This window comes from Silene latifolia, chromosome 2, assembly GCF_048544455.1.
Source record: "Silene latifolia isolate original U9 population chromosome 2, ASM4854445v1, whole genome shotgun sequence".
In the NCBI taxonomy this organism is placed as follows: domain Eukaryota; kingdom Viridiplantae; phylum Streptophyta; class Magnoliopsida; order Caryophyllales; family Caryophyllaceae; genus Silene; species Silene latifolia.
The window spans coordinates 66,992,129-67,011,960 of NC_133527.1; the positions used below are offsets into that span (position 1 = coordinate 66,992,129).

The following is a 19,832-nucleotide window of genomic DNA, read 5'->3' on the forward strand; positions in this document are numbered from 1 at the left end:
TTAAATAAATTTTATATCTCAAAATGGGAAATTCGCGGGGTGTTACAGGTATGACCTAGGGGGTCAACTGATCACCACCATCGCACGACAGTAATGTCAAACTCTAGTCAGCCAATCATTACCGATATATGTTGACCAGTTGACAGTAACAATATTACTTCCCAATTGTATTCTTTATAATGAGATTCAAACATGTGATCATCATGATCAACAGTCGTGATCGCATTATTGTCGGAGGACACATATTCCAACAATCTCCCACTTGTCCTCGACAAGTGTGCGTCACCAATTCTCTTATCCTATTACTATCTCCCACTCAATGCAAGGTGTCTTTCAGGTCGTACTTGCAAGTGATCATATCGAGAGTGGTTTCCTCGATCTGGAGAATAACTGATTGACCGGACTTATCTATCATAGATACTTTCCGAGCGTGGCCACGCATTTCCAGTTCATTACTCCTCGAGTGGCCCTGAGATATTGTTATAACCCTGACAAGGGGTGGACAATTCCTATCGCACTCATTCCCTTCGACTAGCACAGCCATCATAACCCAAAATATGCCCATTTGACCCCATTTACGAAGGTCGTAGTAACACAAATCAAAGTTAATCTGAAACTGTGTCATCTTAGGCGAATAGTCTTTAGTCAAAAGAATCGACTCATTCGAATACTATAGTAGCTCTCGCCACGACCAGGCTATATAAATTGCCAGAACTCTATAAGCGGTCATTAGGCCCGACAAAATGTTCCTAACAGTCTGCCTATGTGATCGATTAGTCATCTCACATGACTCTATGGCACTTGAACTTGCCATCAATCGCATCACACTCTAGTCACTTCGAGACGTCACCTCATATAAGTAACTATGGGCAAATACAATGTTAATCCATGTTCACTTTAACGGGGTTCAATTGTCTCTACAACCCGTTTGGATATAACAATGTACAAGGTGAGTTAATAACAACTCAAACGACAAATGTCGACATCACACTCGGGTACTCCATATCATATTACAACCTTGTGATGTATATCATAAGTGTAAACACTTATTGATTGCAATAGAAGTTTAACATACCATGTGTCCATGCGTTCAAACTTCTTGCACTTGCATTTTCCTTTACGTTCATGTTCTCTCTCGTAGCATGAACTTCACCAAGTACACATCAAGGTTCCCGACCTCGGTTTTGGTTCTTTATCTTGAAAGAACTTTCTTATCGATTATCACATAACGAACGAATTTGTGGTGAATGATATAACTTGTACCGATCAAGTACTCCATCCATACACAATGCACTAGGTACGTGTTTTGTAGAGTCTTGCAACAATTTGTCAAGATTATTAGCCTAGCACTTCATACAAGTCCTAGCTTAGTTAGGAAAAATTAGCTTTGAGTAACTTCTTATTCAATTAAATATCTTTCCAAAACTTCTTATTTCTCTTTCTAAGCTTGAAAGATTTAGGATTCTCATAAATCCTTACTTGTGTTCGGATTTTCATTAATATGCGCAACCTCTTGACACATATAAGAGCATTCCGTCAAACACTGAAATCGCTCATCGGATTCTATTCGAGAATTCATGACGTTTCTATTATGGCTTACCATCCATCATCATGCCCTTATGCATATGATTCATAATTGGACATGTACATGATTCTTCTAATGGCGGAAACATTAGTTACTAATAATCATTAGATCAACCGTTCATAGGTTCAATGAACGACCATGACTGCTAATGGAAATTCCATTTTCATTTACATGAATAACCTATGTGAATGTTGATACGATGTGTATCTCTTAATACTAATCCAACATCCCTTGATGTAATTGGATTCATCATAGTCCATTTTCATCCAGAATTGAAAACTCAAAAGCTTCTTAATGAAAGAAGGTGTTAGCTCGTCATTCTTTAATGAGTGATGAGTTGTAATCATTCACAGGATGATAGCTCCCACTAAATTCCATGTCTTCACATGAGAATTTCCTAACTCCCACTCAATTCTACACATTTCGAAATTGACTTCTCAATCGAAATTTATCAAGAATTGAAATATAAATTGCATTGCCAAGTTATTAGGATAAAACCATATATGTTCCCATCATACCCTTTCAAAATACCTATTTTGAAGTGGTCTCATCTTAACCTTACGGAAAGAGATTTTAAATCTCCAACACACTCATATCATAATGATGTGTAGCAATGTCATTATTCAAATATAAATAATATCTAGAATACGTCCTTCGCAAATACCCATTTGGAAGGAGGTTTAACCATTTCATAATGAGGTTAAGCAATGACATTTGCGTGGTTAAAACTTTGGCCATTGAAGATATCGGTATATCAATCTTTGCAACTCGATCATAACTAGTATGTTACTATGATTCATTTAGGCTCTTAAGTAAATCTCAAGGTTGAAACTATTGGTCAAATATTTCATAAACTTAGTCAAAAACTTGTTAAGACTTTACATTAGTCATTTTTTTTTTCTTCCAAAACTTTCTTTTGCTCTCCTCGTGTAGTTATCTTGAGAATATACTCTTATGATTACTTCACTTGGTCTCTTTAGTCATATAGAACTAACTTGAGACCATAGATCTCATCTATTCGGTATACTATGTAAATAGATATACCTACATTCAAATCATTCTCTCTTGCGTAGATCTTCATTTACACAAGTACACAATTTTATCTTGCCTTGTGTGTTGTGTCCTCATTTTTCTCCCACTCTATCTTTAGAATAAATACACTATAGATTCAAAGATAGCATATGAGACACAAATTAATGATGTTGAAGTATAAGGAGAACTATCTCATAGATAGACTAATAGTTATTGATTTCATATGTGTACTTGGTGATTGACATTCCTTTAAGAGAGTTCATAGACTCAAAATCACTTTATGAATGATAATACACAAGCCTTAAGCATGTGGACACATAATGAATCCCGTCATTATAGTTGTCTATTAGATCACTTTAAGTGAATAATCTTATGTTTCTAAGAACAAGCATTTAAACATGAATTTTTAGAACGAAAAGGATAAATGATAAAACGGGTGACTTGGGTTGCAAACCAAGTCACCATTATCCAAAATACAACCCATTATCCAAAATACCTTTCCATGTCGAACACGGAAACTTAAGATTCTAAAATTCATAACATAATTTAAAATAAGACAATGAAAAGCAAAGCTCCATGAAAGCTATCCCTAGCTTCTTGATGGTTTCTCATGCTTGCTTTTCCTTTCCCTTGTCTTTGCTTGGTGGAGGCCCTATTTACAATAAAAAGGGAAGATACATTATCACAACTTTGCATCATAATACCATAGTTGAATTAGAAACATAAAAGAAGGATAGTCATTTACCTACTGGAGTGATTTTTCCAGCCTTAATATCACCAAGGTATTTGGAACAATTTCTTTTCCAATGTCCCATACCATTACAATAATGGCATTTATCAAGAGGACCCTTCTTGATCTTTGAGGTGCTAGCTTCACAAGTCTTAGCTTTGGTGAATGTGGGAGCTTGCTTCTTGCCCTTTCTCCCATTCTTCTTGAACTTCCCCTTACTCTTAGTGCTTATGTTAAGCACATCCTTGGGAGGGTTCACATTTAACCCCATGTCCCTCTCGGCTTGCACAAGTAACTTGTGCAACTCCTCAAGAGACACATCCTTGTCTTGCATGTTAAAATTCACCCGGAATTGAACATACGCTTTCACTTTGGACAAGGAGTGTAGAATCCTATCTACAATGAGTTCTTTGGGGATTTCAACCTTTTGAATTTTCAAGGTCTCGACAAGCTCCATGAGTTTGAGCACATGAGGGCTAACCTTTTGGCCCTCTTTGAAGTCGAGATCAAAGAATGCCGCGGCCGCCTCATATTGGACGATCCGCGGAGTTTGTGAAAACATGGTCACAAGTTTGGAGTAAATCTCATTAGCATTGCCCATTTTAAAGGCTCTCCTTTGGAGATCCGCCTCCATTGCAAATATCAAGACATTTTTCATTGCGGCGGACTCCTTTTGGTAAGCCTCATATGCTTCCCTAGTGGCGGCGGTCGACCTAGTAGTAGGTTCGAGTGGAGAGGCCTCGGTAAGGTAACGAAGCTTGTCGTCACCTTGGGCGGCCAATTTGAGTTGGGCATCCCAATCGGAGAAATATGACCCATTCTTTTCAAGTTTACATCGATCCATAAAGGATCGGAGCCAAGATGAACTAGCGAGAGGTGTGGCGTTTGGAGTTGGTGTTGCCATTTGTTATGAGAAAAAGAAGTGGTCTACAAAACAAAATATAAGGAGTAAAACAAATGTCGTTTTAATAATAATACTCGTAAAAATGTATGATTTAAACAAGTTTTATGCATTTTTCTAGTGACCTCTACCCAACTAGATAAATGTTTCCAAGACCCAAATTCATATCGACTTAGGCACGGTATGGCCGATGAAACCTTTATCAATATAACTCGGTGGATTAACATTTTAATCGATTCTACTTTTAGAACTCTTGGTCGATAAAATTACTCTAATAATTATCTATAGCCCAAAACACATCCGACAAGGGCACGGTATGGCCGATGAAACCCTTATCGAAAACCTTTTGTTGAGTTCAATCCAAATTTCGAATAAATGTGTCCATGATCCAAATCCACATCAACTTGGGCACGGTATGGCCGATGAATCCCTCATTAACATGAACTCGGTGGATTAACATTCATCACCCACTTCCCCTACGTAACAAGGTTTGTACCCCGGTAGGGCCGAGTGCACTCCCTCGCGAAATAGGTTTTCATGGTTTCTACTATTTGGTAAGGCTATGTCTCAATTAATTGTTTTAGCGAGAGGTCATGTCAATTTATTATCTATCACATTTTAAGTGAACTAAAGCGGTGAACTACGATAATTTTAATTGACACGGTCGATAAACTCGATAAAAAAAGATGCATGTTTTAGTTATGGCGATTTAGCGATGCATGTGACATAAAATAAAATGCAAGCATAAAAATAAATAAATAAATCCTAGTATGGCCTTTCCTAAAATAGAAAAACTATTTAACTATTACATATTCGGAAACCAACTCCATTGGTCCCTTGAACTTCGGTTGTGGCACGCATCTCGAGGTAACACCGTCTTTATGTATCGTCATTCTTGAAGAAATCCGTCTTTGGGAACTCCGGAATGAATAAAATTACATAATAAATTACATAATTTCCTATTATACATTTGTAACTAAAATAAAATAAATCTATTAAATTACAAAATGGTGATACGAGATCACAATAAAATTACAAGCGAATCGATATTCCCATACATTTCGGGAAATACCAATTAAAATCTAAGGCCATACTAAGTAAAATTACATAATTCAAAATTACATAAATTAAAATTATGACAATCATAAAGAAAATGCAGCATTATAATATGTATGAACATGCTCAATTTTATGTTAAATCGCCTTTAATTAGCCAATATTGTATATTACTTGGTTTTTATGGATTTGCGTGATTTCAACATTTTATAATCACAAAAATTACATAAATTCATATTTATGCATAAGTTAATTACCCTAACCTCTTAGGACTCAAAATTTAGTCTTCACTAATAATTTGACCATAATTAAGTCATATTTATAAAATTGTTCATTAATGGACTAAAAATTACAAAAATAAGCTATAAATTTCAAATAAATCACAAAATTTCAAATAAATTCAAAATTTGAAATTTAAACTCATGAACATTCTGGAAAAATACCATGACACTCATAATGTTCAATATCTTAGGCTAAAAATTTCGAAAGTTTTTCCGGAAAAACAATGTTGCGGTTTATCGGTTTTAACTAAAATAATCATAAAAACATGGAAAAATTATATTCATTAACTTTTCAATTTTAGATCTGAAAAAGATAATAAAATGCAACATTAGACGTTTTTCCTAAGCCATAGATTATGTTTTATTAATTTTTCACTAATAATGTCACTATTTATGCTATTTTTCTTCAAAAATCCATAAATCATGCAAAACGATTTCTTTATAGCCAATTATTTTAGACACATCTTGTAAAATTACATGCGACAACATATTAAATTTCTATGACCAGATTCGAAATTTAACTCATATTAACCTATTTTTCACTTAAATCCGAATTTAATAATGAAAAATCCATTTTTCGAGCATAGCAAGTCCAAAAATTATGATAATTTACAGGTTATCTCAAAATAATATATGTGACAACATATCCAAAAATCAACTGAAAATTCGAAGTATAGCTAATTTCAGACCGAAAATGACATTTTTACTCATAAAATCATATTTAAATGCCATTATTGTATTATATGAACAATAAAAATCCGTAAATATAACCAAAATATCCTAAAACATTTTAGGACCAGAAATATTAACATGCATGAATTAATTTCGTGATATATCATAATAACACAAATTTTACAAGTTTTATATGTTATTCTTATAACTCGGAAAAACTTTTAACCGATTTGCATGCAAACAACCATGGCTCTTGATACCGATTGAAGGAAAAGTAGATCTATATACTTACATATTCATATATGTTTTAATTTAATTTGTCATAAAATTAAATATGGATTTTATGCATGCAAACAAATGAGCAAAATAGAGGAGAAATCATGTTCTTACATTGGATGTTTCGGATTATGGGCACAAGAGAGATCACCTTTCTCTCTTGTTCGTGTGCTATCCTTTAATGGAAGAACCAAGATCCAAGTATAGGATCTCTCCCTAAGCTTAATACCCAAGGCTTTCTCTTAATAAAAATTAATATTATAGGAACTAGTACAATATTAATTTAGTAGAAAATTGACCCAAAAATATTATAAACACTTAATTATTTTCGGTTTATAGAGAGAAGAAGAGGAGAATTATTTTTCTCTCTAGAATTCTAATTTTTGGATGAGTAGTAGAATGAATCTCTAAATAACAATAACCTTATTGTATATGAGGTAAAATTAAGAGAAAAACCAATTGGTTTTTCTCTCTTAAAAACCGGACAAAGGGAGTGGGAGGGGAGTCAATGCATGCACACATTTGTCTTCACAATGTTCAATAGGGTTGCATGGCTAGGCAATTAGGTAATCATTGTGTTTTCCATTATCTTAATCAAACACAATATTAACTTAAACCACCCCTTAATTTCGGTACACTTGATAATATGGGATCCATATTATTTTTGTCAATTTGTCAATATGTAACATGTCACATGTCACATAAATTTGTTATGTATTTTTAACATATTAAAAATCAACGCATTATGAAAAATACGTCACATACAAAAATTGACTTAGTAATTTCATAATTACTTGTACCAAAATATTTTACCATTTATAAATCACAACAGATTGTATTTATAATAATTCATTCAATTTTCGATTGTTTCTTTAAACAATAATTTCATCCGAGTAATGATACAATTCGATTACTCAGACCGTATCTTATTTAATCACATTTCAATATGATACGTAAATTTTACTTCCAAAATCGTCCGTCAATTTTCAAATAATTTAATTAACTCGTAACGTTATACGATTAATTAAATAATCAATTAAGAGTGTTGCCCTATAGGTATGACCTAGGGGGTCAACTGATCACCACCGTCGCACGACAGTAATGTCAAACTCTAGTCAGCCAATCATTACCGATATATGTTGACCAGTTGACAGTAACAATATTACTTCCCAATTGTATTCTTTATAATGAGATTCAAACATGTGATCATCATGATCAACAGTCGTGATCGCATTATTGTCGGAGGACACATATTCCAACATGTTAAACTCGGCTTGCACATTTGCTGAACACGGATTGCACATTTGCTCGAGTTTCTTCAGAAAACTCCCTCTATTTTGAAAGTGTTGTTACTCAGATTCTAAACAGCCCCTTAGGTTGTTTGTCTCAATCTTAAATAAACCCAAAACATAAGAAACCCCCACCATGTCACTGCACATTTGCATCTTTTGTGTCCCTAAATTCTCATATGGGCCTTTGGATGAAGAGGATGAAGGGATGAGATTACATCTCAATGAAGGGCTAGAAATAAATCTCCTCTAATTACCTCCTTAACTCAATCACTCTCCCTCACCAATCATTCAACCTCTAATCCGTACTCTCTAAATCACTCATATTCTCTCTCCCCCATTCTCTCATTCTCTCTGGTTCACTCATTTTCTCTAAAAATCTCTAACCTCCACTAACACTAACATACTAACATACCACCATACCAACTCCGTCTCCGTCACACATCGACTCTCCCTCTGCCGCCACCACCCACCACCTGCCAACCAACCACACCACCAACACCCCATCACCATGACCAACCACTACAACCACCCACGTCATTTTTCTTCGCCCCTGTCGGACCACCAAACTCGACGCGCCAACCCACGACACGTCACCCTATAACAACAACAACGCAGCCATGGCACACCACTCCAGATACAACCACCCCAACAACAACCACAACAAGCCCATTAAAAACGAGATCTGAAATCTCACAAAAAAAAAAAAATTGAATTTTTTTTCCGGTGGTGAGGTTGTGCGTCCCTACCCTTCTTCTTTCTCTTATTTTTTTCAGATCTGAAGTTAGAAGTTGTGGTGGATGCGGTTGGTGGTTGGGGTTGGTAGTTGTGGTGGTTAGTTGCGGTTGGGATGAGGTGGAGGTGGCTAGTGGTGTGGTCGGTTGTGGTTATGGAAGGCTCGGTGGTGGTTGTTATTGGTTGTTACGGCTGGTGGTGGAGCGGATAGGCGACAGAGGGTGGTGAATGGTTGTGAATGTAGATGGAGGGTTACGGGAGGCGAGTTTGGGGGTTGGTGTTTGGTGGACACGAGTTTTGTGCTTTGTGTTGGATGGAGGCGAACGGGAGACGGGGTGGTGGTCATATTTGGTGGTTGTTTTTTGGTATTTTATTTTCAAATCGAGTATTTTTTATATATATTTTTTCAGATTTTGATATTCCAAATACCGTCTTATAATTTATTTTTCAAAACTTGTCTTGTTAAATTTCGCCTTGTTTGTAATATCTTTTTTCAAATCTTGGCTTGTTAAAATTCGTCTTATTTTTTTTTTCAGTTTTTGTTTTTCAAAACTCGTCTTTTTATTTATTTTTCAAAATTGGCCTTTTCATATTTGTTTTTATTTAAATACGAAAAATGCAAAAAAATGGATTATACGACTAAACTTACACTGTTTATGACTAAAGTTACACTATTGTCGACTAAAATTATACCCTTAAAAGCATTAGAGTAATATAATTTCAAAATAATGAATAAATTTGACTATAAAAGTATAAAGTTAGTTTTTAAAAGTCTTAGATATATTTTTTTTAAATCAAATCGACTAGAGTTTTACCGTTAAAGAACAAAAGTTACACAAATTTTGTTGAAAGTTAAATTATTTGTGCTAGAACTTGGTTTTTATTCTTTTTTTTTCAGATCTACTTTTTTTGTTAGGTTCCAAATCTGTTTTTTTTTTCATAAATTTATGATTTTTTTTTTTTGAGTTTTCTCTATTAAACATCTTGAAGCATTAAAGTTACATATTTTGTGCTAAAATTATACTATTATGGTCTAAATTTATACATTAAATGAATTTAAATTACACAACCATTGGAGTTAAACTTAAATATTATTTTTTAAATGTTTTAGAGCTAGTTTTTTTAAAATTGACATTGTTTAGTTCTATTTTTTTTAAATGGTGGTGGTGTATAGTGGTGGTAGTATGGTATATGGTAGTTGAGGATTAAAGTTACATATTCTTCATTTAAGTTAAATATCTCCTCTATTAAAGTTACATCCTTGTCTATTAAAAATACACAGAAGAAATACTAAAGTTACATTAACTTGAACTAAAGTTACAGCTGAATAACTAGAAAGTTACATCAAATTGACTTACAATTGTAAAATTTCAAATTTATATATTCAAAATCATTTTAGTCATTGGATATATTAATTTGAATTTATGTAATTTTAATATAAATTTCTTGTAACTTTAATGTTTGAAGGATGTAACTCTAGTTACACCCTTGAAGCACTAAAGTTACATACACTTTGTACAAAAGTTACATAAATTTGGACTAAAGTTATATATTTGAAATAATAAAGTTACATATATTTGGACTAAAGTTACATAAACTTGGCCTAAAGGTACAGTCGTAAAACTCTAAAGTTACATCAAACTGACTTAAAACTATATAAATTCAAATTTATATATTCAAAATCACTTTAGTCATGGTGTAACACCCCATGGTAACTACAGAGGTCCATTGATAGGCTTAAATGACTAGTGCTTAAAGGGATTGAAAGTACTACCCATATCAACAAAGTGCACTTTCTTTTATGGTAATCCATGCAAAAGAATTCCAAAGTTAAGCGTGCTTGGTTGAGACTAGTCTTAGGATGGGTGACTTCCTGGGAAGGTTCCCGGGATGCGCATGACTGAGGACAAAATGCACTATAAAGGACCCGTGTTGATATGTGGGCCATGTACACAGCCTAGTGAGCTATCATAAGTAACCGCTCCCGACCCGGTTTGGGCTGAGGTGTTACAAGTGGTATCAGAGCAACCCTGCGACCGTGTGGTGATAGAAGGCAGTTGTTATACGCTCCCGGAGGCAGTTGTTATACGCTCCAATGTGATCACCCACCAAGCGGGGGAGGATTCTGGGTTAGCGGTTATGCTCCCAGGCGCAGAGCTTTTGAGGATGTTAGTGCCTTGGGGATGCGTTGCTTGAGTTGGGTAACGGTCTTAACGCCGATCTAGGATGCGTAGGTATGTCATCGTCATCATATTTGTCTTTGTTGTTTCTTGTAGGGTTGTATTGGTAGTAATAGGCTTGTACGCTGTTTGTATAGGGATTGCTTACTTGGTTGATGTCGTATGGTTGATCAGGGAATCGCTGCTTTTGGTTAAAGGTAGGTTCGCCTACTCAGTTTCTGTTGGTGGTCTAGTGTGTCGGTTGTTGTATTGTTGTTGTGACCGTGTGGCTGAGTATACGTGGTAATCGGTTGGTGTATGTTGTTTTGTTGGTTGTTGTTGTATTGCAGCTGTTTGTGATTAATTGTCTTTGGTTCTCGAGGTGCGTCCTCGGTTGAGTGGAGTCACTTGCGGAAGTATAACAACTCGACCCACCACGGTCGTAACACAACCCAATAAGATGGGATACGTACCTTTGGGCCCACTACTTGTCCTCACTTAAGTCCAAAAGCACAAGGCCTTGTTACTAAGTGGTGGGTGGAATCCCTTATAAACATATCACAACCTCCTCAATTCCCCGATGTGGGACAACCTTACTCTCAATAACTGGAATGTTACAATCTCCCCCACTTAAAGAACAAAACGTCCTCATTGTGCCTCCAACTTGACCGCAGCCAAGCCCAGAATCCTCCCCCGATAGGTGTGTGACCCGGGTACTCCCGACCACGGGCTCACCACATGGTCGCAGGGTTACTCTGATACCATTTATAACAATCCGACCCACCACGGTCGTAACACAACCCAATAAGATGGGATACGTACCTTTGGGCCCATTACTTGACCTCACTTAAGCCCAAAAGTACAAGGCCTTGTTACTAAGTGGTGGGTGGAATCCCTTATAAACATATCACAACCTCCTCAATTCCCCGATGTGGGACAACCTTACTCTCAATAACTGGGGTGTTACAGGGAGTGGCTTCACGCCCTAGTTTCGCCCTCCGTGGAACCCACCACGGGAGCGGATGTGCACATTAATGGGACAGGGTTTATCGCTCGGTATGATGAGCGGGGATTTGGTGGGTACGGCTGCGGTCCCCCACTGGCAGGGCTGGTCCAGTGGACAGTCGGTGATGGTGATTGGTTGGAGTGGTGGTGACTGGTGTGTGTGTTTGATTGTGTTTGTAATATGTTGATAGTTGATTGTTGTGTCTTGCCTCAGTTACTGACCTTTTGTGGTTTGTCTTTTGTTTGTTTTGTTGTGTCTGCCGTTATCCCTTATGGTGAGCAGTCAGTCTTAGCAGGTGTTATCTTGGATGGTAGCTGGAGTTCTGGCAGGGATGAGTCTTCATGAGTAATGTCAGAAGTAGTTATATAGCTTTGACGAGTTGTACCTTTGTTTTAGTAGTTTGGTTGTATCACTTGTAAAATTAACTTTAAATGTTCTTTTATCGACGTTTGATGGTTACTTACCTTGACAACCGAGATGGTGATGCCCTTATATGCTAGGGAAGGTCTTGTTAAGGCTCATTGGTATATGGGGGTGTCACAAAGTGGTATCAGAGCGACGATTTTGGAACCTGTAACAAATGAGCCTAATGAACGTAGTGAGTCTAATAAAATGAACCTGGTGTATGTATATTGGGAGCCCCAGCTGATGCTATATTTTGGGTGAGTAGGCGCCCTCATTTCAAAATCTTAGGCCCATTATGCTTAAGCCAGTCACTGGGTATGGGGATGTTGAGTCGACAATTAGGTGCCTAATGTGTATGGTGATTATGTTAGAATAGATTGTGGTCGAGTCTCTGTTGAAGTTAGCATGTGCGTAATAGTTATATAGAATTATATATGGTAAAGTTTTGATGTAGCTAATATGTGTGTCTGTGATGACAATGAGGAACGTGAAAGGTTTTATACGATAGAAGTATGTGAAAAGAGTATAAACGTGTGATGTGATATGAAATGTGGTAAAGGCTGTGTTTATTTCAAGTTGTTAGTAATGGTAGTTTCTATAAGAAATTTATAAGTCTTATAATAGTACTAATGATGATAGTTAAAGAGTTTTAGAATTGTAATGAGAATTATCAAAATAGTGTTGGATGAATGTGATATATGAATGGCTGAAAGCTTTCGCGTGTGACGTGATTAATTTGAGTAGATTAATTAGTTTATGTTGAAGCATAATTATGTTGCTAGTACACTTGGATGATACCTGGAAATTTAATGTTAAAGGAGTGATTAGAGTAATGTGATTATAAGTTTATTAGCGGAGTTGTAGACAAAGGTTTAGTTATGAGATAATGCGTTAAATGTATACATGAATGATTTATTAGCATGGTAAATTATGTTGCGTGATGTTCGCTGTAGAATAATATGGTAGGTATCTTAGTGGGTAAAACCGGTGCGACACATTTGAGTAGTAATAGTGTGATGAGAATGATTACGGTAACCGGTGACGACTTCCGAACTTGGTTTGGGGTCGACATGTGATGTTGTTTTGCAGGAATCTTTAGTTAATTTCGTAATTCCGACTGCGTACCCAACCTTACCTGACCAAGTATGAGTGCCTAGTAGACCGAGTAGACCTTACTCGATCTAGTTAGGAAGCTATGACGTCGAAGATGTAGGAATTTCCTACGGAAACTCGACTTAATAGCGCCTACTCGATCGAGTAGAGGGCACTCAATCGAGTACCCGACTTACTCGATTGAGTAAGCTACAGTACCGGCAATTCCACGGGTTCATAAACCCTTTTCCTTACTCATTCTTCTTATTCTTCCTCACAATCTCGCAAACCCTAATCCCTAAATCTCTCTTAAACTCTTGAATTCTTGTGCTTGTGGTAATCTAATTGGTGATTTTCCTTGCTTCTATTTGTTCTTTTACTTCCTATTTGATTAAGGTATGAATTTTCCACTTATTTCTATTGCATTTAATCAATTAGAAACAGTTAGCATGATAGAAAAAATCTAAAAAGTCGATTTATATGTGAGAAAATTTGTTTGCAATTGTGATAATGTGATCTAGATGCTTCCCTTTGATGATTATTGTTGTTAATTGTGAAAAAACCGAATCAAAATTTAGCATAAAGTGCCCAAATTTTCTAGGATTTGATAAATTGAATCGATTTTTGGTTGTCTTTCACATGTAAAAGGATGAAATTTGAGTAATGTATGTTATATACCTTATGTGGGAAGTTGATTTTTGTGTTTTTCACCTCAAAAAGTGTCTTAAAACTCCGTCTTAAAAGTGCCCCAAACTGAAATTCGTCTCATATAATTGAAAATTTGAGTTGTACGTGAATATATTTTGAAGATTTAAATCTTAAAATTTGTAGTGTTTGAGTTAATTCATGTTAATTATGTCAAAATTTTCACAGCTGTAAAGACCGTCTGAGCTATAAGAATTTGAAATTTTACTTGTAATTTGGGGAATTGTAGTGTGTACTTAGATTATTCTTTCATGATTAAATATGTGTACTTTGTATGTTTGGGTGCACATGTGTTGTTGTATTTAAATGGTATGTTGAAACAGATGTCGAGACTAAACCTAGGGACCAGACAAAGTAAGAGGGGTAGGGCTGCCCAACTCGAAGTTGGGGAGGGGAGTGGACCGGTGGTACCAGCTGTACCAGAGTATCCGTCTGTGGTCTAAGTTGACTACGCACAATGGGATAGGTTTGTAGCCTTACAGTCCCGTAAGATAAGACCGACTCGCTGTGTGGACACGACTCTTTTAGAGGACCTGGGTGTTGAGATGGATGTCTGTCATATCTTTGAGACTTTGGGATTCACTGGGCTATACCGTTTACGTAAACATTCATATGTTCTGACCCATGAGTTCATGAGCTCGTTTAAATACGAGCCGGCTGAGCAGACTGTGCAGTTCTGTCTTATGAACACCAGTTTTGTTTTGACCATGGACCTTTTTGCCTCTCACCTTGGCTTGGCTAAACCTCCCAAGGGATCTCTTCGTGACATATCGTCTGAGTGTGGAGTTTGCCACCTTATACCTTGTATCACCGGGAAATCAGCTCCCATCGCTAGCAACATGTTGATCAATGATGTACAACATGTTACCTTGAGAATCTTTCTTCGTGCTGTGTTGTGTCTCCTTTACGAGAGATCTGATATGAGTAAGTTAAACTCCCACGAGTTGTTGTTTTTGATGGAGTACCTCAACCCCGAGAGGACTGAGAAAGTGACCTTCAATGCTCCCGCTATAGTATGTGCCAGTCTTGCCTTGATGGCCTCCTCTAGCACTAGGTTTTTGAGTTGTGGTGCTATCGCCACACGTTTAGCTGAGAAGCTAACTTCTTTTGAGGCTTCCTCGGAGTACATTCCCTTAGCCACCCCGGTCCCTACCATGGACAGAGATTACTTCCTCGACCTGAAGTGGTTAAGAACTTTGGAGGATGGTAGTTTAGCATGGAGGGTGAATGAGTTGGATGAAGATACCAGCTCCTGAGCACCTCCCCCCAACAGAGCCTTTACATGCGGCAGTGGTAGCTGCCGATTCTGATGAGGAGGAGATTGAGACGCGTCCTGCGAGGCAGATGTACTTTATCGACCCGGAGATCCTCCGAGTCATTCCTGAGCCGAGGAAGGGGGAGAATATGAGAGCAGAGGAGGATCGCCCTAGGATAGGGAGAGGGCCACGCCGTGTGCGGGAGAGGATTGCTGAGACACAGCCGGCTGCACCGCCACAGCACCCATTTCCTTGCTACCCTTACCTTGACACCCCGGAGACACGTGAGAGCTACCTGGCAGAGAGAGTGTCCTCTACCCTGACGCTCCGAAACATGCATGAGATGGCGTATGCTCAGGGCATTAGGATCTCGGGACCGCATCTGGTTTGGCGGAGGGGAGTTGGGGATTACAGCGGGGGTTTCCACTCTTATGGGGTGGATGCGTCCACATGGGGAGCACCTCAGTCATACCCCTACGGCGGCTTGACCCCTTGGTACGTGAGACCAGATGCTGGAGCCGGTGGTGATGTGGGTTTGGGTGCATCAGGAGCAGGCACCTCGGGTGGTGGTGGAGATGAGAATTATGTCATGGATGAGCAGCAGCAGCAGCAGGAGTGATACTCCGTTTCTTTTATCATGTTTGTAGTTGTGTTGGATGTTAGTTTGTTTTGGTTGGTACTTTCTCTTTTTGTACTTATTATATTCGGTTTGTATTGGTGGCCATAAGGCCGTATTTGCTTTCCTAGACTTGGTTGCAGGATTTGTGGTCGGGTTATCAACCGACTCGCGGTTATGCGATCGTATATATATATTTTGTGTTGTGTTAGGGAAGTTTTCGAGGTAATTTGACATGTTGCCACTCGACCGAGTGCCCCTAACTCGATCGAGTAGCTGCAGGTGTGACAATTAAAGAGTATTCTGATCTCGGGCTACTCGATCGAGTAGCTAAGACACTCAATCGAGTATGGCCAGCTCGATCGAGTACCTAGTACACTCAATCGAGTAGCACTGTTACAGGCACTATTCGAAAATTTAATTGTTTGAATGCTTTTGTTTTTGGCATATTTCGATATCTATCATGGTTATTGAAGGTGAGTAACATGTTTGGGTCGACTTAGTAGTTATGCTTGGGTTCGTGCTTGACTTATAGATGACATTTGGTTGGAATAGATGTGACACAAAGGTTTCTTTTATTGCATTCATTTTACATCATCAACGTTTACAAGCAAGCTTAACTTATTTGTTATCGAAAAGACTCGTTAGTTATTTCCTGAAATTTCCATACTTACATTATACACAAATTGTTACATGCATGTCTTTCATGATTGATGATAATCATTCTCATAATTAGTCGGTGTATATAAGTTAATGCTAATTGAAATTAGTGAGTAATGTCGATAAGTTGCAATATGTGTCCCGTTAGGTGGCTGGAAGGTCGTTTGATGGTGAACTTCGGGGACGAAGTTCCTTTTTAGAGGGGAAGAGTAATGTCGCAAAAGAAAAAGCCGAAATTATAACAATTGTTGCCATATGTTTGTAATGTTTTATAACGTCCTTGTTATATTTCATGTACGAGTTTATAATTATTCCTAATAATTTCGTAGAATAGTTTACTATATTTCTAATGCGTTTTATAATATATGCGTTTTATAATATCTAGGGAAGAAATTTGTTACGTTAAGTGAAAATTTGTTAAGTTTCTAATGTTTGAGAAAATTAGTTGAGCTTATAATGTTTGTGGAAGAAGTTTGTTGTGTTATAGTAGGAAGATGGCCCTAATAAGACGACATGTTTTGAACAGTAGCGAGGTTGTCATTAGTAGTCACGTTGTGTGTATATGAATCATACATTGTTGAGACTGTGATAGGGTTGTTGGCTACATGTAGCGTATTCGGTAATTCGAATAATGGTTTTTGAAGGTTTGAACATGTGGTCGCCAAATTGGCGACTGAAATATTCATCATTTTGTTTAGCAAATTCAATAAATCCACGAACCCCCTTTATAAATCTAGCGGTAGGACGTCTCTTCTTATCTACTCTTTCTTCGTACATCCATCCACGTTTCAATCTCTTCATTTTAATCTAAATAATATATAAACCATAATTTTAACAATAAAACATATAACCATCTTTAACAATAATCCATACAAACTAATTAACTATACTAATTAACTAAAATTATATTAATTAACTAATATTATACTAATTTATACTAATTATAGTAATTAACTAAAATTATACTAATTAACTAAAATTATACTAATTTATACTAATTAACTAAAATTATACTAACTATACTAATTTATTACTACATTTAACAATACTCCACATCAAACTAATTTAAATAATTTACTACCTTTAAAAAACAAAACTTTATACTAACTTACTATATTCAACATTACTAACATATAATAACTTCCACCTTACTAACATTATACTTAGAGCTGGCAAATAATGACACGACACGAAAACACGACGAACCCGACACGAAATTAACGGGTTTGGGTTGAGGCTCAATGACCCATTTATGTAAGTGGGTCGACACGAACACGACACGATATTTAATTGGGTCGGGTTTGGGTTGAGCTCTCTAAACACGAACCCGACACGAATGACCTGTTTAATAAATTAATCCTATTTTTTTTATCTTTCATCACATAAATATACTTAAAACTTTCCAAATATTGACATGACAAGAAAACACGACCCGAACCGGACACGATATTAGCGGGTTAGGGTTGAGGCTTGATGACCCATTTATGTAAGTGGGTCGACATGAACACGACACGAGATTTAAACGGGTCGGGTTTGGGTTGAAGGGTTTGTGAAACGTTTAAATGTGACACGAACACGAACCCGACACGACCCAATCTGTTTGCCAGGTCTAATTATACTAATTCACTAAACAATATAACCAATAAACAAAATCAACAAAACTAACAAAACTAATATTAATCAAAATCAACAACACTACTATAACCACAATCATCATTATCAAAACCCCCAATTTACACAACCCTTAATCTCAATTTCACCAAAACCTAATTAAATTACAATTAAAACCTAATAATCAACACAAATATTTACATAAACATATCAAATCATCCTAATACTAATTACAATAACAAAATAATCTAAAATTAAACAAAGTAATTGAAATTTAAGACAAAGAAATTATACCTTAGATGAACCGAAATAAGGGAGAGGATGAACCTTGTCGTCACAGTAATGGTGGTCGGAGCAGTGGTCGGAGCGGTGGTCAGAGTGGTGGTCGGGTACAAGTCGGATTTGTTGTTTGCGGTTGAGTTGTTTTGTGTGTTTATGTTTTTTGGTAAAGTATGAGAGAGGGGAGAAAGGAGCTGCATGTGTCGATATAATCGTTGAGCGGGCGACTGAAATTGCCGACTGAAGAGGGGTAGTCGCCAATTTGGCGACTGATTTCAGTCGCCCTTTCTGAAAATCAGTCGCCAGGTTCAATAATTTGAAGGATTTTGGTAGTCGCCACTTAGCGACTAATTTCAGTCGCCCGAAATTTGTTTCAGTCGCCAATTTGGCCACTATTTTTGTCAGTCGCCATTTTAAGTCGCCCGAAATAGGATTTCTTGTAGTGAGCCAGAGTGAGGATTACCTTGTAATGAGGGAGAATGCAGTCACAATTCAGGGATTTGTATACTCTATGAGGAGGACTTTTATGCTTGAGAAGGTCATAAGCTTTACTCATAAAAAAGGAACCACGCACAACACGGGAATGCCGGCAGGCAATAGTAGATGAGACATCACCCACTTGATTTAGGAGCAAGTCCCTGGCTAGGAGGACACCTCTAAGGCTCTCAGCAAAGTATTCATATATAGATATATCCCATATGGTATGACCAGAGAGGAAGTAATGATTGATCCAAGTCACCCAAATGGAGTCTATGCCAGTGTAAAGTAACCAAAGCCATTTCAGCATATTGGCTAGATTCCAGGAGTGAAAGTTCTTGATGTTGAGGCCTCCTTCCGACAAGGGGGTGCAAATGCTAGACCAGTTTTTAAAAATCATTTTATGATGACCCTTAGCATATCCCCAAAAGATCTGCCTGAAGAAAGTATCAATGTGTTTACAGATGCTCTTAGGAAGGAGAAACCTGCTGCACCAGAAATTAACCAGTCCAAAAAGCATGGAATTAATAACCTGTAATTTTCTTGCATAATAGAGGAATTTGGAGGCACGGGAGGTGGACAGAGTTTTCAGTTTGGTAACCAGACCATCAAACATACAGAAGGATAAACTACCATGATTGATGGGAAGTCCAAGATATCTAAAAGGGAAGGACCCTTCAGTCAGACCACTATCCTCCAAAATTAGCTGCCTCAGCTCAGGAGAAGTACCACCAAAGTAAGCCGCAGTCTTATCAAAGTTAGGCATAAAGCCATACCTTTTAGAAAATTCAAGGAGCACTTGAGTACCTCTCTTGACAGAGGGAAGATCACCCCTGGTGAATATCATTAAGTCATCAGCAAAGATGAGGTGGGTGAGCTGTATCTTAACACACTTAGAGTGAAAAGTGAAAAGAGGATCTTTACCCCTCTCTCTGAGCATTCTAGAAAGGATTTACATACAAAGGACAAACAAAAGAGGGGAGAGGGGATCACCTTGCCTTACCCCACTC

The 19,832-nt window shown here is 37.2% G+C and overlaps 1 protein-coding gene across 1 annotated transcript; it reads right to left on the reverse strand.

Annotated features, from left to right (window-relative positions):
* Window positions 1–18,718: 18,718 nt before the first annotated feature.
* On the reverse strand, window positions 18,719–19,762 carry LOC141640902 (uncharacterized). The gene has a single exon (XM_074449581.1). It carries the CDS (start codon window positions 19,760–19,762, stop codon window positions 18,719–18,721), a length of 1,044 nt encoding a protein of 347 aa, XP_074305682.1.
* Window positions 19,763–19,832: the final 70 nt, after the last annotated feature.